This window comes from Theropithecus gelada, chromosome 11, assembly GCF_003255815.1.
Source record: "Theropithecus gelada isolate Dixy chromosome 11, Tgel_1.0, whole genome shotgun sequence".
NCBI lineage: Eukaryota > Metazoa > Chordata > Mammalia > Primates > Cercopithecidae > Theropithecus > Theropithecus gelada.
In genome coordinates, this window is record NC_037679.1 from 121,736,930 (window position 1) to 121,758,747 (window position 21,818).

At 38.3% G+C, this 21,818-nt stretch overlaps 1 protein-coding gene across 1 annotated transcript in view; it reads left to right on the top strand.

The window, feature by feature from the left end:
• The window catches only part of MRPS35 (mitochondrial ribosomal protein S35), a 43,591-nt gene extending 21,773 nt beyond the window's left edge, over positions 1-21,818 (top strand). The window contains exons 6-8 of the mRNA XM_025402588.1: positions 2,498-2,607; positions 4,605-4,674; positions 20,709-21,818. Coding sequence (XP_025258373.1) covers positions 2,498-2,607; positions 4,605-4,674; positions 20,709-20,978 — 450 coding nt within the window. The 3' untranslated portion in view covers positions 20,979-21,818. The remainder of the gene's footprint in view (positions 1-2,497; positions 2,608-4,604; positions 4,675-20,708) is intronic.

Here is a 21,818-nt window from a genome sequence, read left to right on the forward strand (position 1 = left end):
ATTTCACAAGTTAGATATTTCCCAATTTATGTAGCTCTTTTTGTGTTAAAATGTAGGCATTTGAAGATATATATATATATATATATATAACCAACACCTCCTGTGATTTGCAATATCAGCGTTATTTTGGGGATAATGTTAACAGTATTATATTGATTCTTTGAAAAGTAGCAATTGAGGGCAAAATACGTAAGTACTTTGAGTTTTGATAAAAGACAGTGAATGCCACTCAGCCCAGGTTAAAGTATTAGCCCATATTAAAGACTACAATGTTGCAGTGCCTTTGAGTGCTACCAGGTGGCGTGAGTGCACCACACAGCTGTTGCTGAAATATTTATGATTTTTGGCATAAACTCCATATAGTTTTTGAACATTAAAATGTATGTTAATGTGAGTTTTAAATGAATATGAATGTGATCTTACATTACATTGTTACAGTAATGACCAGCTTTGCTGCCTTTTTTTGGACCACTTCTTATATAAAAAGCTACAATACTTTAAGCTTTTGAAACTTTTAAATTTATTGTTAAACATTATTATGATTTCATCAAAGGGAGGTTTAAAAAAGGCAAAATCATGACATTCTCACTATCCTAATGTAAAAACTATTCATTTTTCTCTCCTTACTCCCTCTGTATACATGCATATGTGCATATATTTGTGTATTCATAATCATAATAAAGGTATATTTTATTTTTTGTAAAAAATTCTTTATGTTTGTTTTAATCAGAGTATAAAATGGCTTATTTTATCTATCAAGTCAGTAACCTGGTGGTTGATACATTCTCTTTCCAGAAAACTGGTGATTCACATTGTCTAATTGAGAGTTAGTAGTCGGTATTCATATTACTTGAGTTATTTTTAAGAGTGCATTTGTATTTATCTATTTTCTCTAGTTCAAATACAAAATACAAAAATTTACAGTGCTTTGAAAAACAATATATCCTTGCTTTTAAAAATTTATGTATTCATTCCACAAGTATTTATTGCATGCATTTTAAGTGTTAAGCCATTGCCAAGAACAAGATAGACATCATTCTTGCCCTCAAGGGTTTCAATTCAGTGAGAAAAAAATGGGAAAATAAATAGGCTACTATACTTTGATGTCTTGAGGGAAGTGTACAGGGTTATTGAAGCTACAGAAAACCAAACAGATTTCAAAATCCTATTTAGCCTTTTTTCTTCATATAGTTACAGCTCTTTTTTTATTCTTAGTGCTCTCCCTGGAAGATTAATCTTTACCTTATTTAATTGTATTCCGGTATCTAACCTAACCTATCTTCTTTTTTTTTTTTTTTTTGAGTCTGAGTTTTGCTCTTGTTGCCCAGGCTGGAGTGCAGTGGCGCAATCTCAGCTCACTGCAACCTCCGCCTTCTGGGTTCAAGCGATTCTCCTGCCTCAGCCTCCTGAGTAGCTTGGATTACAGGCATGCGCTACCACGACCGGCTAATTTTGTATTTTTAGTAGAGATGGAGTTTCTCCATGTTGGTCAGGCAGGTCTCGAACTCCCGACCTCAGGTGATCTGCCCACCTCAGCCTCCCAAAGTGCTGGGATTACAGGCGTGAGCCACTGTGCCCAGCCTGTCTTCTTGTATCAAACATATTCATCTCTAGATAATACCTTTAGCCCATGCCCTTATTCTCTGCAAATTAAAAAGTGTGTTCTTTTGGTCTTGCACTTCCTAAAATATGTCTAAGGAAGACTAGGGTTGTGAACTGTCCCTTGAAAAGTGGAATCTGAGGTCAAATAAATTTGAGAATCATTGCATATTAACCCTACATTTTGAAATTTCAAGATGCTTATTAGCATATTATCTGTTCTAAGAAATACTACCTTAAAAAACCCAATTTACCTCGGCATTTCCTAAACATTTTCAACAAAAAGAGCTTTTAAAAAAATTCTTCTTAGCCTGTGGGACTAGTGTTTTTTGAACACTAGTTTTGAGAAATGTTGAGCTAAATGAATTTTTTAAGTGTTTCCTTCCCTAATGCTGTATTCCAGCTTCCATGAGATATCTGTAGCTTTTTAAAAAATCTTGTTGCAATGATACAAGTCTCATAATTGCATTGTAGAACTTGTTGTAATGATACAAGTCTCATAATTGCATGGTAGAAATTTCTTTAAGCTCTTATGTTTTATCTATTTATTTCTATATTCCAACTTTACTAACACTAATTGAGTTTAATTCTATTAGTGCTACTCATAAGCACCATAATTTCATTTATTTACCAGATAATGTCATTAGTTCTTTCAGGGAAGGCACTAATGCCCAGAACTTTCAAAGAGCTTCAAACAGTATGTTCCCCTCCCCTTTTTTGTTTCCATGAGTAAGATCAGAGTTTATAATATGTCCCAACTGCTTGCTCTGTGTAGAAAGGAGTTTGAAAAGCTTTCTTTTTAGTGGATTTAATGTTAATAGGAATAACACTGCTACCTTTTTTTTCACTAAACAATTATATGAAATTATTTTTTCAAATAGCTTTTCTTATTTTTAAGGTAAAGCTTTCCAGTTTGAATTTAGATGACCACGCAAAGAAGAAATTAATTAAACTTGTAGGAGAGCGATACTGCAAGACCACGGATGTGCTTACCATAAAAACAGATAGGTAATGGAAAAACAGTTCAGCCTACTGGTCACATGAGTTTCCCCATTGTCTTTCAATTCCTTGGCAGTCCTTTTTAAAGAAATTTTGTTGAAGACGGGGGAGGGGGTAGCCTTTTCTTATTAAGCAGAGTTCTCTAATTCATATTTTTAATGTCCTCATACTAGCCTACTATTGCCATGATCTTTATGCAGAGGCATGCTTAGCTAATTTAATGTTATTTTTAACCTTGATTTTAATATGTCCATGTATATAAAACTCAAGAGAGATATTAGAAGAAAAAAGTGTGATTTGCTAGTGATTAATGCTTAAGCAGGCTTTTATACATTCAAAGCATATAAAAATCTTATAGTTCAAAAGTAAAATTATTAAATGGTCTATGTGGAATTGATCAAGGCACATTTGTAAATAATCAAAATCTCAGAGCCAGGACAGATGTTTATAAAGGCAATACTAAATTTATCATATATGAATTTATAAATTGGGTCATTTCTATTTGAAGTAAAGAAAGGTTATTGGTATGTTTTCACTAAATGGCTATTTTATTTTTAAAATTATACTTTAGCTGTTTCCAAATTATGTCAAAATATAAAAGACCCACTTTTAGAGATAAGTAAGTGGACCAATCTGCTGTCTTCCTGCCCGTCCCTGTTTGAAAGCATTTGGAGTTGTCAGTTTTGATTAGGTCTCATGATTTGCAGTGGTGGGAAGAAGGAGCCTGACACATGCAGAGACTGCAACAGTGTGGAGGCAGAAAAAGCCATGGGGCCATGGTTTGTGATTATTACCATATGGGAGAAAGTAGATTTGAACTATATTAGGAATAGTCCTTTTACTATCTTTAGATAATGTTGGCTTTTCTAGTTCATGCAACTTAAACGCCTTTAAAATGTTATTGTGTGAAATTCTGTGAGTATCCAATAATGTTGCTTTTTTTTTTTTTTTTTTAGCTAGTTTTACAAGTCTTAGTGTATGGCTATGTTTTATGGTAATTATTTAGAGTAGAGGACTTAAATAAATATAAGTACAGAATAAGCAGTATAGTTGAAGTTACTTGTCATATGATGGTTTTATTTGATATTTAAAGAAATTGGAAGTAATTGTATCTTTCTGTGTATTATTTCATTATCCTTAAAGCTCAATGTGTCATCTCATGTATGTAGACGTTTTACCTAATTTTAGGTTATTAGTTTCATTTTAAATACAGCAGCAACAGCACGGCATTGTATAGTGTAACTCACTTTTAAAAGAATCAGTGTAACTCATTTTTAAAAGAATCAGCTCTAGGAAAACCAAGGTTAACATCTATCATCTTTCTATACCTACGTCTTATTTATATTTTTAAATTTTTTTAGAGATTGAGTCACTCACTCTGTCACCCAGGCTGGAGGTCAGGGGCACAGTCATAGCTCACTGAAGCCTTGAACTCCTGGGCTTATGCAGTCTCCTGCCTCAGTTTCCCAAGTAGCTATGACTACAGGTGTGCAGCACCATGCTTGGCTAATTTTTTAATTTTTGTAGAAACAGGGTTTTGCTGTGTTGACCAGGCTGGTCTCAAACTCCTAGCCTCAAGCAACCCTCCCACCTCGCCCTCTGGGATTACAGGCATGAGCTACCATGCCCAGCCCTATGTCTACTTTGTAGGTGAACTCATCAGATATATTCATGCTATTTGGCAGATTCTTGGCACTGAGATGGTGAAGGGAACTTGGATTGGACACAATCATAGTAAAAGTAGCGTAAAGCTATTGTCATATACAAATAACTCCATTACTAATGAAAACAAAGAGATACTCGAAATAAAGTTAAAATAACACCAATATTTAGCTTCCTCAAGTAATGAACTACAAAGACTATTTTTATTCCAAAACAGTTTTCCTAAAGCAGAGAAGGAATATCTGAAAGCATTGTCTTCTGTATTTAGTATATTGCATATTTTGCAAATTATTCTGTATACTGAGTTTTTAGAATTTTGACTTCTCCCGCTTTCTCTTTAATAGGTGCCCTTTAAGGAGGCAGAACCGTGATTATGCAGTGTATCTACTAACAGTGTTATACCATGAGTCTTGGGTAAGTGTGTGTGAATATTTAATGATTTTGTCAGTGTAATTTAGATGATTATAACCTTTCAAAATACTCTGTGTGGCAAGTACTCAGTTGAGTATTTTGTGAACTGCTAAATAATCTAAGTATGTATGAAATGTCATGGGTAGCTTCTACTGACTTTAAAAGTGAAGTAGGATTTGAAATACGATTATTCGGTTCATCTCAGGACCTTGCTGAAATCATATTCCTAAAATGCCTTGAAACTTCAGAGTTTTTGACTTGGGGTTTTTTCTTTTTTTTTTTGACTTTGGGTGAAAGTTGTTAGCTATGAAGAGAATAATAATTATTGTATAATTTGAGAATTTATAATTCATCCTCTTTAAATTGCAGAGCAAAACTTTATAGAAAGGTATTTTAAATGTTTATTGGAATTTTTAGTGAACACATAACATTTTGTGTGAACATTTGACTGTTATACATTAGGGACAACTAAGGGCAGTTAATTATAGCTTGAGTATTCTTTATCCAAAATGCTTGGGACCAGAAGTGTTTCAGATTTTAGGTTTTTTCAGGTTTTGGAATATTTGCATATTAATGTATAATGAGATACCTTGAGGATGGGACCCACGTCTAAATAGGAAATTCATTTATGTTTCATATACAGTTTATACACATAGCCTAAAGGTAATTTTATACAATATTTTCAGTAATTGTGTGCATGAAACAAAATTTGACCATGCTCCATCACATGAGATCGGATGTAAATTTTCCATGTGTGAGTCATATCCGTGTTCAAAAAGTTTTGGATTTCCAAGCATTTCAGATTTTGGATTTTCAGATTAGGAATGCTAACTGTATTTAAATAGTATTAAAAATACTCGAGTCTGAATGTATGGAGTTTTCATATAAGTATATACATTTATAAGGAAGATTTCACTATGTCTGAGCAATAGCTCATCTGATTTGAAGTTGGTAGCTAATATGTTTAGGTAACTCAAAGTTTGAAATAGTAATTTTTAAAATTAAAATAATTTTAGGTATGCATTTGAATTAAATTTTTTGTGCCTTACCCAACACAGGGGAACTCAATAGCATTTCATACTAGGAATATTCAAAGGAATAAAGATAGCTGGAGAAAGGGGTCATGTTCTTTAGAAAGGACTTCATATGTCAATGTCTACAGAAACAGTGAAAAAAGGAAAAAGTAAAGAAAAATTGAAAAAGATAAATAAAAGTTTTCATATGGAAGAGGGTTTACATTTGTTTTTAATGACTCTTAGAGATACAACAAGGTAGAAACAATAGTAAGACAGAGACAGACTTCAGTTTACTAAGTGAGAACTTTTTTTTTTTTTTTTAAGTCTTGCTCTGTTGCCCAGGCTAGAGTGCAGTGGTATGATCTCAGCTTACTGCAACCTCCGCCTCCCAGGCTCAAGTGATTCTTCTGCCTCAGCCTCCTGAGTAGCTGGGACCACAGTCATGCACCACTACTGCCTGGCTAATTTTTGTACTTTTAGTAGAGATGAGGTTTTGCCATTTTGGCCAGGCTGGTCTCGAACTCCTGACCTCAGGTGATCCACCGACCTCGGCCTCCCAAATTGCTGGGATTATAGGTGTGAGCCACCATGCCCAGCCCTCCCAAAGGGGAACTTTCTAAGAGAGCCACCATAAGATGCAATGAGCTACTTCAGTAGGTAGAAGACATTCTGTCCATTGGCCACTTAGTGAAGATAGGCAAAAAATGTATGCTCCCTGAATAGGTAGTTAAATTCCATGGCCTTTGGAACCTCCTTTCAGCCCGAGTTCCTGTGATTCTGTGAGTACATGCAGCTGTTCTCTAAACTGCTCACAGCTCTTCCTTCATGTTATGATAAAAGAGTTTTAACACAAGAGGATGAATGGAAAGTGACAGAAAAAAAACTTGGTTGGGAGATTAGTAAATACAAAAATTAGCTGGTAAGCTCTTCTCTTCTTTACAGTTATTTCCATTATCATAATTTATCTGGATTTTCTAGTTCTGGCTTTAGGAGCAACATCAGAATAGCAGTTAATCTCTCTTTCCTAACAATTGATTTTAGAAATGCCGTTGGCTTAAGATAATTAAGTTTCCTTTTGAACCAGCAACAGGGCTGAAATAGCTACAGTTTTATGGCTGTTGCTGCTTAAAGAGTTAATAACGAACAATAAATACAACCCGTTTTGACTCTCTTATTTTGCCAGTATCTTATAAAATGAATTTGCCCCGAAGGAAATGATAGGCATAAATTCAGTGGAAGCTGATTTATGGGATTCTTTCTGTGGTTCCGTGACTTAGAATCCAAACAGGGTTGCCTTCTGGATTCACACAGAAGCCTTTGATCTTTAATGCTAATTACTTTGATGCCAGAATAAGTAGCCACATCCAACTGTCCAAACAAGCATACTTGAAGAATTCTATATTAACATTGTTTCTTGGTCCTTTCTAAACAAGTACCATCAGTGAAGAAGATTTTGAATACAGATGAGCTGTGAAATTTTGCAGAGCTGCTAGAAAAAAATTTTTATTTAATTGAAATTCATTTTCTCTCACCAACATGGAATTCATACTTGAAATTGATGTTATCACCTGTTATTTAATCAAATAAGAGAGCCTCTTTTTAATCCATTGCTTGATTTTTTATAGGCTAGCGTCTGAGCATTTAATATCCAAATACATGCTTCCCTTGGCTTTTTCTTTTTTTTCTTTGAGACAGGGTCTTGCTTTGTTGCCTGTGCTGGAGTGCAGTGGTATGATCATGGCTCACTGCAACCTTGGCCTCGTGGGTTCAAGTGGCCCTCCCACCTCTGCCTCCTGAAGAGTTGGGACTAAAGGTACACGCCACCATGCCCAGTTAATTTTTGCATTTTTTTTTTTTTGTAGAGACGGGATTTCACTGTGTTGCCCAGGTTGGTCTTGAACTCATAGGCTCAGGCAATCCATTCACCTTGGCCTCCCAAAGTGTTGGGATTATAGGCATGAGCCACTGTGCCCTGCCTTCCCTTGGCTTTTTAACCTTCCCCTAGAGGTTACCTCTAAGTAGCACTGAGGGGAAAGTAGCTGGTATTTTTATGTAGCTTGTAGTACTGAAATCCCTCTGGAGAAATGATCATCTAGACTCTGGTAGAAGGATATTACTGTTATATACTATTCAAAACAGTTTACTATAGAAGTGTCAAAGTAGACTTCAGTAAACAGACATCACAAAGCGTAAGCTTCAGGCATAAAGGCTTAGTAATACCTCAAAGAATAATTATTTCAGTACTGGGAAGGTTAGATAAGAGTCGCATATTCACTGGACCATGCATTTATCCTTCAGCAGTTTAAAGAAGCAAGGAGGCTGGGAGCACTTTCGGAGGCCGAAGCAGGCAGATTGCCCAAGCTCAGGAGTTCGATACCAGCCTAGGCAACATGAGGAAACCCTGTCTCTACTAAAAATACAAAAAATTAGCCTAGTGTGGTGGTGGGTGCCTCTAGTCCTAGCTACTCGGGAGACTGAGGCATGATAATCACTTGAACCTGGGAGTCGGAGGTTGCAGTGAGCCAAGATCGCACCACTGCACTCAGTCTGGGTGACAGAGTGAGACTCTGTCTCAAAAAATAATAATAATAATAATTTAAAAATAAATTAAGAAGCAAGGAGAGTTGTAGAGATTTGGTTTCCTATTTTAGTATTACATATTGTTAGCATTGGAATACATTTATAACCCTTGGGGCCAGACAGACATGGATTTGAATTCCAGGGCCATTACTTAGTACCTGTGTAATAGTCAGCCTCTGACTATTTAATCTCTGAGGTTCAGTTTTTTTTCCTAAGGATTTTTGGATGGATCAGGGAGAATTCGCATAAAGTGTCTGACAAATAGTGGGCTCACCATAAGCGTCTGTAAATATTGTTAATATTAATAATAAAATAAGGAAATTTTTTTCTTAGAATTTTAAATTCATGGTTTCCCAATTTCTGTTAATATATACAGTTTACATTTAATTTGGCAGAGTTTGTACAAGTAAAGTCAGATCTATACTCTTCAGGATGTGTATCCTACTCACAATTCGACGTTATTGATGATAACACAACTTCCTTCATTTTAACTTTTTAGTGATTTTTTAAAAATTGAAACCTTCCGTAAATGATTGGGTTAAGAAATGATTGAATCATTTTGCAAAGTGACTTACACAAAAGATAAGCACAAATACTGGGAAAGAGAAAAAAACACTTGCTTTAGAAAAGTTAGAGATCTGAAATCAAATTTCAGAGATTCATGGATGATGCTGATATTGAATTACTAATGGTTGCTTTTTTACATTTTAAAACTTCAGCTATATTATTTGGATTTCATGATAGTCTTATTGCCAGAACTGTATCTAGCTTTGTAATAAAATGGTTCTGAAAAGTCATGTAACAAGTATTTCTAATTTAGCCAAGCAGTGTTGCACTCCTGTAGTCCCAGTTTCTCTGGAGGCTGGGGCAGGAGGATCTGTTGAGCCCAGGAATTCGAGTCCATCTTGGGCAAGTAGCAAGATCCCCCACCTCTAAAAATAAAAATTAAAAAAGTCTAAGTTGGAGAATTTTATACTTACTAAGAGTTCATTTTAAAGGGGACATTATTACAGATACTTCTGATAAAAATGAATACTTTTGCAGAGCCGTAATCACCACTTAATCTGTCAGATGTATGAGTTCATTTTGATTGTGTATGCCTACACACCTGCATTTCCACTTGAGAATGCTTGAGCAATGTTTGTTATGTTGTTGTTCTCTTTTTGCATTCAACAACTATTTAGTTCTTGTGTACAAGATATGTTGCTAGGTGCCACTATCAAAATGAATGACCCCCTGCCTTAGGTACCTTGATTTCTGGAGGGAATCCGTTGGTTATAATATAATCTGTTGAGTTTAATGGAAGTAGGAACACAGTGCTGTGAGAGCCACAGACAAGGGTTAACTCTCCCTGAAAACATCATGGGAATGATGATGGGTTTTAGAAGATGAATAGAAGTACGCAGTACAGAGTGGGTGAAGAACTTTCTAAGCCTTGTGAGTTTAAAGAGCAGGCAGAAGTTTGGTGTAGCAAGGGTATGGAACTGACAGGGCCAAGAAAGGAGGTGAAGCTGGCAGTCAGAGACAGGCTGTGAAGCTCGTCCTAGTGCTTATTTGCAAAATGTAGATTTGTAACCAGAGGGCAATATTGAGCTGATACAGTATTTTACTAGTCATTTGAAAAAGTACTTCTCACTATTTTTGTTTAATTTTCTTTTGGGGGCTTGTGTGTGTGTGTTTTACTAGACAATTTTAGAAGTTTATTTTCTTTTTGGAGACTGAGTTTTGCTTTATCACCCAGGCTGGAGTGCAGTAGCGCAATCATAGCTCACTGCATGCAGCCTCTACCTCCCAGGCTCAAAAGATCCTCCCACCTCAGCCTCCCAAATAGCTGGGACCACAGGCAAGTGTCACCATGCGGAGCTAATTTTATTATTTTTTGTAGAGATGAAGTCTCGCTCTGTTCACCACACTGTTCTCGAACTCCTGGGCTCAGGTGATCCTCCTGCCTCTGCCTCCCAAAGTGCTGGAATTACAAGCGTGAGCCACCACATCTGGCCCCCTCTGAGTGTTTCACTGTTCATGAAACAGTAAACCATCCTGTGTCAAATGTCAAGTGCATGTTCGTTAAAAATGTTGCCCAGCAAATGTTGGCTGGGCACGGTGGCTCACGCCTATAATCCTAGCACTTTGGGAGGCTGAGGCAGGTGGATCACCTGAGGTCAGGAGTTTGAGACCAACCTGGCCAACATGGTGAAACCCTGTCTCTACTAAAAATACAAAAATTAGCTGGGTGTGGTGGTGGGCACCTGTAATCCCAGCTACTTGGGAGGCTGAGGCAGGAGAATGGCTTGAACCCAGGAGGTGGAGGTTGCAGTGAGCCAAGATGGCACCACTGCACTCCAGCCTGGGCAACAAGAGTGAAACTCTGCCTCAAAATAAATAAATAAATAAATAAATAAACGGCAAATGTTTATGAATTGTCTATTTGCTTTGGATATGAAGGTTAATAAATCGTGGGAAAACCATTGTCTCCAATTGAAGAACACTCTAGTGGGAGCAAGGAGGTATAATAATAAATATCACAAAAGTGTTAAGATTATCTTAGTTTGAGCTATCATAACAAATTACCATAGATTGAATGGCTTAAACGACAGAAATTTATTTCTCACAGTTCCAGAGGGTGAGGAGTTGATCAGGGGGCCAGGATGGTTGGATTAGGGTAAGGGCCCTTCTCCTGGTTTGCATATGGCTATCGTCTTACTGTGTCCTCACTTGGTGGAGAACAGAGAGAGAGGAAGGAAATTCTCTCCTGTCTCTGTCGTATTGAGGATTGGAATTCCAATATCTGAATTTGGTGGGGGGACACAAACATTTGGTCGGTAGCACAGGTTGTATAATTTACCATTTCATGTTTAATTCTTCTCTACTTCTTCATTTCTTATGTATCTTTCAAGACCTCGACCTGCTTTCAGGCTGTTAGTGTTTGTCTGACTTCTGCTTTGTATAGATAGCAAGTTACTCTGTTTTATTTTATTTTCTATGCTGGTCAGTGGAACACCTGACTGCAGTTAGTTGTCTTAGTCACGGATTGTTCCATGTATGTTTTCTTTTTCTAACTTTAGGGCCTCATTAGCAGGGATCTGACCTATTGTACTTTGTACTTCAAACTATCTAGGTCAGTGCTAGGTAAGAATACTAAATGTTTCATAGCAACTATTGAGGCTGGGCGCGCTGGCTCATGCCTGTAATCTGAGCAGTATGGGAGGCCGAGGCAGGCAGATCACTTGAGGCCTGGAGTTCGAGATCAGCCTGGCCAACACAGCAAAACTTCATCTCTACTAAAAATACAAAAAACAATTAGGAAGTGTTTTAAAAGGTATTCGAATTCTACATTACTTTGTAAATTCTCCACAAATACTTGCTTCTGTGAGTTCAGTTCATGATGCAAATTTACAGTCAGCAATGTTAATAGAATCTACATTCTAAAAAAGAACTGGCTCTTCCTGGCAAGATGCATCTCTTTAACATGAAGCGTATGTTTTTATTTAACACTTTATGCATAAACTTACTAATGTTACAGTGTTTGTTAAACAACTAACTATATGCATGCTTTGAATTCCCGTGAGTCCGAGCATTAGTGGTTGGCCAGTAATGGTAAAGAATAACTACATGCCACAGTTTTACTTGATTTCAGACAAATACATCTGGCCTTTGTTCTAAAAAGTGGACCTGTGATGTTGCTGTGAGGGTCTCTGTCTCTGACTTTCTTTTTTTTTTTTTAAACTCTGTGCTGCTTCAGCGATCACTTCGCATTAACATAAAAAAGACACCAGAAAGGGGGTTGAAGTAATTGTTCCATCTCTCCCCGACAACACACAGTGAGGTGGGGTCTCACTCTGTCGCCTAGACTGGAGTGCAGTGGTGTGATCTTGGCTCACCGCAGCCTCTGCCTCTGCCTCCCAGGCTCAAGTGATCCTCCCCCCTCAGCCTCCCGAGTAAGACTACAGGTGTGTCACCATGCCCAGCATGTTCCGTCTTTTAAAAGTGCTTCAAAATACTTTTTCTTTTTCTTTTTTTTTAAACACAAAGCATTTAGTGCAGCCATCCATTTTAAATTAGGGCTAACTTTGAAGGTCAGGAATCAAACAGCTTATCTTATTATATAGCCTTTTCATTTTATCCACTGAGAAATTAAGATTTAGAGGAAAGGTCAGGTATTTTGCCCAAGGTTACAGAACTTTTTAGTGGAGGAACTCAGACCTGAACTGCAGCTTCAGCATACCATATTCTTTCCATGGTATCGTATTATTTAGTTTTATTTAACTTTGACTTTCAAAATGTTATGAAATAAGAGATGAAATCAAATCTGACTTTAACTGCTAGTTTAGTCTCCTTTCAAAATGAACAACTGACTAACTGAAAATTCATCTATCTCCATAACCTGTTTTCAGCTGGGGGTTGTGTCAGTGCCACCTGAGAAGCTTTTGTAACTACAGCTGCTTGGGCCCTGCAGAATCAGAATCTCTAGCTGTAAGACCCAGGTTTTTATACAGTTTTAAAAGCTCCACAGGTGATTCTGGTGCTGAGCCCTGATTGTGAATAATTTCTCCAGTCTTTGAATGTTGTAAATAAGGAAACTGATTAAGTTGGCTTGTCTTTTTTAAGACAGTTTTTGCACGTGTAAGTTTGAGTATCCCTAATTTGAAAATCTGGTATCTGAAATGCTCCAAAATCTGCAACTTTTTGAGCACCGACAGGATGCTCAGAAGAGCATTTCACATTTCAGATTTTCGGATTAGGAATGCTCAACCAGTCAGTATAATGCAGATTCTAAAATCCTTTAAAAAATCGAAATCTGTAACACTTCCGATCCTAAGCATTTTGGATAAGGGATACTCAACCTATATCTCATATCAGAGCTTGAGGGTAAAGGGTGGTAATTAGAATGAAAGGGGCAGGCAAGAAAATGGAGGGATTTTTCTGTTGTACATAAATAGGAATTTAGACTTGATGTGGTAGACAATAAGCAGTGTTCTAGAGCCCTGAGTAGGATGGTGCTACACAGAAGGTGACAATCTCATAACTCTTTGCCTTCAGGCAGAACTTCATTTTATTATATACTTAAAAGACCTTTCTGCCCACATTCTGCTTCCCCACCCAGTGGCTGAAGTCATACATTTGAGAGTTAGTCTTCTTCCCTCTCTTCTGATACCAAATAAGTTACCAAGTCTTTCAGTTTTGCTTTTAAATATCGGTTAAAACCGTTTCCCCCTTTTTATCCCTACCGCTACACTCTAGTATAAGTTTTCATCATCATTTACCTGAAAACTACAATAGGCTTCTAATTGATTTCCTTGTCTCATCCACCTTCTATATTACTGTTAGAGTAATTGTTCAAAAAAACAAATCTCTTGCACCATAGTCCTTTACAAAATCCTTCAGTGGTTTCCCATTACTTAGGATAATGTCTGAACTCCTTAGCATGCCATTCACAGCAATTTGCCACCTCATTACCAGCACTCAGGAAATATACATTATATAGCCTATACCTTAGCCATAATGAACATAATATGTTCTTTCATAACTTTATGTTATTCTCTTTGCTTATAATTCTTTTTTCAAATTGATCAGCCTTGCAAATTCATATGAATCTTTTAATACACGTCAAATGTAACCTCTCTGTTTCCTGCCCATCCCTTTTCCCTCCTCTAGCTAGCATTCCTTTTATTACTTTTCTGGTAATTGCCTGTACACGTGTCTGCTCACCCCATTATACTGTGAGATCACAGAGGTATAAGGAGTGTATATTCATTCATCTTTGTATTTTCAGCATCTAGTACAGTGTCTGGCAAATTTGCATTCAGTAAATGTTTTTTAAAACTTAATTGAATTCCTTGACATAGTTAAAAATTTAGCTTTGGTAGCTGAAAGAATTGACAGTAATTCTTTTCTCACTTTTTATGAATATTTGCCTCTTCGTATTTTTTATGATTTTCAAATTGCTTGGGATTTTAAAAAATGGTTAAACTGTTTTCTCTCATACAGCACAAGGCCTTACTTGTAATCATGAGAAGTGGAATATTACTATGATTCATGTCCTAGGCAAAGAGAGTTGTAAATAAGAAGGTAGGAGGTGACAGGCTTGTGTATTCAGTGGAGCAGATATTTCTTTGCCTTCTGTTACAGCAGAATACACTGACCCTTGCATGAATTAGCTATTATGTTTTTCTTTGTATTAAATTCATACAAGGAAAAAAGAAAGATGATAGGTTCCAGTTATGTTACTATATTTTTTTGTTACTTCTTTTATCATGCCTGGAGGTTCCTTAGAACATGTTGTTCTAACACTAACAAGCAGTGTGGTTTTGGGCAAATTATTCAGTTGCTCTGGGCTTCAGCTTCCTGATCTGTAAAACAGATGATAATAGTACTAACTCACTCCTAGGTTTATTGTGAGAATCAAATGAGTTAATATCTGTAAGGCACTTAGAATAGTGCCTGGCATGGAGTGAGTGTTCCAACAGCTTTTCAGCCTCAGCCCATGCCACTTCCTTCTCATTGGCCTTCATTCATTTCCTTGATTGTGTTAACCGGCTTCAAGGCCTTTGTGGATGCTTCTCCTCTACTGGGATCACAGTATTCATCTGACAGGCTCACCGTCAACTTCAGGTCTCTCGTTAGACTGAACGTTCCCAGAGAACACTATGCCTGGTAGAGTAGTTGTGCAAGAAATATTTATTGAATGGATGAGTAAATAAATAATCGAGCCAACTGGAAAAGAGAACAGGATCACATGGAATGGAAAGTTGCTTCTTCAGGGATTGGGGTCAGGGCAGATTCTCTCATTGCAGGCAGGAAGGAAAGGAAAAGGGGTGTGTGTGTGTGTGTGTGTGTTACATATACTTATAAATTAAATGGTGAAATTGTAAATATTTAATGGTCAAAGCATTAAAATAGGAGTTGACAAATTAATTGATTTGCCTAAGTAGTGATCAGTTTGAGCTTAAAATGGTATTGTTAATTGCCCCCAGTAATTTGAATATGCTGTTGTTTGTGCTTTAAAATTAGTATATATTTTAAAATTAGTATATAGTATAAAATAACTACACTTCAATAAAATAAACTTTGTGTGTGTGACAAGGTCTGGCCCAGTCACCCGGGCTGGAGTGCAGTGGTGTGATCTTGGCTCACAGCAACCTCTGCCTCCCAGGCTCAAGAGGTAGGGAAATGTGGGTTTGAAACCCACTCCTCTTTAAAGTTGTATTATTAACAACATTTATGTAATGTTTACTATGAGCCAGATCCTCTAAGTACATAGATATTCCTTACCTCTTTTAACCTTCAGAACAGCCCTGTGAAGTCAGTTCTTACAGAGATACAAGTTCAAGGAACTCACCTATTACAATAATAAATGATGAAAGTTAGGATTTAAACAGGTCTGGGAGATACCAAAGCTCACAGTAAATACCATCTTATACTAACTTCCTGGGTGACCTTGAGCAAAACTTAGCTGCCTCAGCCCTGCATCTGTAATTTAGAAACCCAAAAAGCTTTAGAAATTGTTAGTCTTTCCATAACTTATTTGGTGACACACATGTGACCTGAATAGATGAGAGGCTATTTATATTTTTTGTTCATTCCATTTAGTGTAAATATTCATATATGTTGCATTAAAAATTACGTGTTGGATTAGGTGATGCTGCTATAGACCTCCATCTAGAGGTGTTAAAAAGTATATGCTATATGCACCATAATTCACTTTCTAAAATACAAAAATTTCTGAATTCTCCCAATAGATTGTGGACCTCTGTTTAACTTCCATAATACTCAGTTTTCTTACCTATGTAATTCTTAAAATTTATCCCAGTACATCTTAACAAGAATTATATGTAATAGTATACGTAAGCATTTAAGATACCTGATACATAATTAAATATTCAGTTTGTTGGGATTGTTACTGTCATTATCTTGGAATTTTTATTCAGCTGTGCAGAGTTTGGATCCTAAAGCTAGACCATGTAGAAAATGTGAATTTGGCTGGGCACAGTGACTCACACCTGTAATCCTAACATTTTGGGAGGCCGAAGCAGGTGGATCACTTGAGCCCAGGAGTTTGAGAACAGCTTGGGCAACATGGCAAAACCCCATCTCTACAAAAAAATGCAAACATTAGCAGGGCATGGTGGTACTCTCTGATAGTCCCAGCTACTCCAGAGGCTGAGGCAAGGGGATCGCATGAGCTCAGGAAGTTAAGGCTGCAGTAAGCCAAGATAGCGCCACTGCGCTCCAGCCTAAGTGACAGAGGGAGACCCTGTCTCAAAAAAGAAAAAAGAAGGCCAGGCGCCGTGGCTCATGCCTGTAATCCCAGCACTTTGGGAGGCCAAGGCTGGTGGATCACCTGAGGTCAGGAATTCAAGACCAGCCTGGCCAACATGGTGAAACCCAATCTCTACTAAAAATACAAAAATTAGCCGGGTGTGGTAGTGGGCACCTATAGTCCCTGCTACAAGAGTGAGAGAGAGAGAGAGAGAGAGAAAAAGGAAAAGGTGAATTTTGTTTTGTTTAGTTTGCAACTGAGACTGAACACTGCATTGTTTTCAGTACAGGATAAGAAGCCAGGCCTTTTACAGAATGTAGTTTGTTTTCCTTACTAGTGACTTTAAACTATAGTGATTTTCTCCTATAAATGTACATTATTCCGTAGTACAGGGTTTCCTATCCTTTTTGTCAGATCCCGGGGTCCAGGTCCAGCCCATGCTGAAGTCGGAGGGGTGTGGGTGGATGAGCAGAAAGAACACTTGGGGGGCTGTAGGCAGGTGAAAGACAGTTTTATTCAGCAGCAGCTCAAATTAACAGCTTTCTTACACTAGCTCTCTTATGAACAGCTTTTCTTACACTGTCCACCTTTATCTCAGCGGTTTGCTCCAGCTGCGTGGCTCCCGCAACCGCCATGCCTGCAGCTTCACGGAAGGCTCTCCCCTGCCTTCAGGGTCAGCAGCTTAACCCTTTATCTGGGCGTGAGCAAGCCGAGCTGTGTCCTGGCTCCCTCCTGTCCAGACGGACAGCTTTGGCTCTCTGTCTCTTTCTCTGGGCACCAGTGCCTACACAAGAGCCATGTTGAGCCAAGCTGAGTCCCAAGAGCGCCTGTACAACGGTAGCAGGGCAATTATACCTTTTACAGACAACAGTGGCTCAGAGCCAAGGATGGACTTACACAAACAGGTTCTATAACAAGTGGGGGTGTGCACCTGAATGCAGACTCGCTGTCATGCAGGCCTGGATATCCACCTTGGCCTGCCTCCATGTACCTGTTCATGTGATTACACACTTAGAAAATTATTTACTGGCCAGGTGCGGTGGCTTCCACCCTGTAATCCCAGCACCTTGAGAGGCTGGAGCAGGAGGATTGCTCTAGGCCAGGAGTTTAAGACCAGCCTTAGGCAACATAGCAAGACCCTGTCTCTACAAAAGAAAAAAAAAAAATTAAAATTAGCTGGGCATGGTGGCATGCACCTGTAATCATAGTGCAGCTAATCAGGAGGCTGAGGCAGGAGTGTCCTTTGAGCACAGGAGTTGAGGTTGGCGGTAGGTAAGCTTTGATCACATCTGAGATGAATGAAGGAGGAGGGTGCTTCATTCTGCTGCCAGTATTCGAGGCTCACCTGGCTACAAGGGCTGAGGGAATCAGTATCTTGGCACACCTATAATACATCTTGGCAAACCAGTGTATAATTATATATACCAAATGTAAGGGGAAGAGACATGAAATGTGGGAATTATTAGTGGATTTACTTTAATTCCTCTGCATAAGCATCTCTTTTGAAGCGTTAAGAAAATTCAGATAAAACGTGTGGAACTTAAAAATACTAGTTAAGTCTCTTAATTGCCTGTCTTCTAGCAGTCAGGCAATTGAGTCAGGAATGAGATGGAGTGACTCTTTTACTTAACACTTTATACAATGTATTTATCGGTTTGTTAGATTAAGTATATTTTACCCTGTAAGTTTGAATTGTGAAAAAACTATGACATTGTCTTGAAACATCTAAAACATTTCTAAGAATAGATAGAACCAATAATGTATTTAATTTAGGACATTTGTTTTTTAAGGGGTTGACATTTATTCCTTTCTCAAGTACTACAGTAAAAATTAGGTGAAGTAGGGTAATTTTGCCAATTTTTTTTAATGGACACATTCAGAGTTTGTTAGAAATTATTTGCAGCAGAGTTGTGAGGGAGAGGCATAACAAGTTGTTTCAGGCTGGTCTGAAGGTAGTTATCTCAGTTGATTGTTCACAGTCAGTTACAGGTTGAATTCCTTGTTCTGCTCTTACCCCATTCTCACTACTCGACTAGCCTAAAAAATAAAATAAAAAGAAGTTGTTTCACATTTCCCTGCCAAGGCTAAAACCTCCTGACCAGATTTTCTTTTAAAAAGGACACAGAGTTGGTTCTCAACTGGATATGTCTAGAACATACGCTGAGACGCTGTCCAAGCCATAAATTCGTTATAGGGAGGTGGGGCAAACATGCAGGAATTGTAAGTGCAAATATACCCCACGTGGCTTAGGAATTTGGGGGCCAGGGAAGACATCCTGCATCTTACTGGTTTCCCTTGAAGGAACGGTACCCAGTTTGAAGGATTCAAAGGAGAATTTCTTCTCCTAAGTCTCTTCCTTTCGCCTCGGTGATCTGAGCAGGGTTTGCCGACTCTGTGTTGTCCCCAGTGGCCTGTTTGTGATCGGTGGGGCTCCTCTTTACCCTTGGAGGAACACATCTCCAATGCTTTCTTTTCTTTTCATAGGCACTTGTAGTGGGGATGGGGGTGGGAGGGTGGCACAGGTGGAAACCTTACCTGCTGCTTGGTGCCCACTCAGCCCTGCAGAGCCTTGGAGCTCTCTACTCAAGCTGGGATCTCTTTGAAGGGGATTTTCCAGAGGTAGAATAGTATTTCTGACAGCCTCACAAATATACTCATCTTTTAATATTTTGCCACCTTTAAAAGTTGTTATTCAGAATAGTAGATGATTCCATAGCAGCCTGTGGCTCAGAATATTGTTATGTGTTAATTTGGAAGAAATGTGACTAGTATTCAGCACTTCTTTGAACAGGGTATATTACTTAGTAGCTGTGTTGTTTGATTTTCACAGACTGTTACATCTCCATTTAAATCATAAATCTGAATTATGCTGTATTACTGTAAAGCCTACCAGTGTTCCCTAGAATAGCATGGTAATAATTTTTGTAAGAAAAAACAAGTAGTAACAAAACATTGTTCACATTATGGGAACAGAAAGATAATAACAAAATAAAATTCCAGGATAGGCTGGGCACGGTGGCTCACGCCTGTAATCCCTACACTTCGGGAAGCCAAAGCAGGCAGATCATTTGAAGTCGAGAGTTTGAGACCAGCCTGGAAAACATGGTGAAACTCCATCTCTACTAAAAATACAAAAATCAGCTGGGTGTGGTGGCGGGCGCCTGTAATTCCAGCTACTCAGGAGGCTGAGGCAGGAGAATTGCTTGAACCCGGGAGGCGGAAGTTGCAGTGAGCCAAGATCGCCCCACTGTACTCCAGCCTGGGCAAGAGAGTGAGACTCTGTCTTGGGGGGCGGGGGAGTAGAAAATTCCAGGATATATGAAGTCATTATGACTAAAAACCATGTATTATGTACATCATATTCTTAATTGTATTATGATAATTAGTCTTCCTCATCATCCCGCAAGTATATCACAGAGATAAATACAATCTCAGCTCTCATTATTTTTAATAATGATCTCCTTGGTACTAAAGAAGTTGAAGATTGCAACTCAGACATGCCAAATGTTGGGCCAGGCGCAGTGGCTCGCCCCTGCAATCCCAGGACTTTACGAGGCCATGGCAGAATAATCACTTGAGCCCAGGAGTTCAAGACCAGCCTGGGCAACATGGCAAAACCCCATCTCTACAAAAAATACAAACATTAGCGGGGCATGGTGGTGGGCGCCTGTAGTCCCAGCTACTCAGGAGCCTGAGGTGGGAGAATCACCTGAGACTGCGAGGTTGAGGCTGCTGTGAGCTGTGATTGTGCCACTGCACTCCAGCCTGGGTGACAGAGTGAGACCCATCTCAAAAAAAAAAAAAAAAAAAAAGTGAAATGTTGATGTTTTAGGGTTTAGAGAATAGCTGCAAAAAGTTATTTTCTATATCTGCTGGAAAACAGCATATCTTTATAAGTACAGTTTGTAAGGCAGACAGATTGTAATTATGTGGATAGAGTAGCGAGTGGTAACAGAGCTTGACAGACCAGTGTTCACGTGACAGAGTGTGCAGCCCTCAAGCGCAGGTGCAGGTGGCCAACAGTGCTGGGTTAAGGGGCCAAAGTGCACAGACAAGGCATTGGCCAGGCCTCTCCACATTTTGCAAACTTCTCTTCCCTTAACAAGGAAAAAAAAGAAAAAGAAAGAAACAAACTTGTGATATTTCTCAGAATTCAGAACTCATTTTTTGTTTTGTTTCAGAAAACTGAAGAATGGGAAAAAAGTAAGACTGAAGCAGACATGGAAGAGTATATATGGGAAAACAGTTCATCAGAAAGAAATATCCTGGAAACGCTTCTCCAGATGACAGCTGCTGAGAAAAATACGGAAATAAATAAAGAAGAGCTCCTTGGTACTAAAGAAGTTGAAGAGTACAAAAAGTCTGTTGTTAGTCTTAAAAATGAGGAGGAAAATGAAGATTTGCTTTCTCAGTACAAAGAATCTGTGAAGAGACTATTAAATGTGACATGAATTATGGAGTAGAAAAGCCTGCTTGATTTATTAATTTTATAATATATGTAATCAGTATCTAATTTGATACAAAGTTGAAAATGTTAAATCATTGTTTTTCCTCAGAGTTAAAATTATTTCCCTCATACTAATGCTTAATGGCAATGATTACTCCAGAGTTTTTTTATTTTTACACTGGGGCAATAGACTAGGAGATCTCTGATTTCTTCTTGGTCTAAAGTGTTTTGATTTTATTTCTACATAATAGCTTTGGTATTCATGTATATACATGCTTTTAATTGTGATTTTGCCACCTTCCCCATTTCTTTCCCCACAAGCTGGCATTCAGTAGTTGCTTTTGAATAATGGTTTTGGTTACCTCGGAAGGTAGGCCCAGAACCCATTTCCTTGACTTGCAGTTCCAGGGTCTGTTCACATGACTGCTGTCTGGCTGATGCATTTTTCACGTTTGTCAGTTCTGGTTAGAAACAGGTCCTCAGGAGTACTCTCTAACCTGATATTGTCTAAAAAGATATGTTGACTCAACTTTGTTTAGCGTCCTACTTTCTAGATTGTGGGGCTCATTTTGCCAGGGCCAAGCTACCAGAAGAGTAGAAGTGGAGATTACCTGGTGTGTATCCCCCTGGATGCCCCAGTTAGAGCTGCCACAGCTCAGGAAAAAGATGAGGCATAGGGACCTTGAATGTAATGGAGTAAGTGACAAAATAAGAACTACCCTGGGAAACCCTGCATTCAGTGTAGCTGTCAATTCAGTATTTCTGAGTACACCTGTCAGCTGTTTCTTACCACTTCGATGGTTGTGATTAATTTAAAATCAGAATAAAGGAATTACTGAGTTTA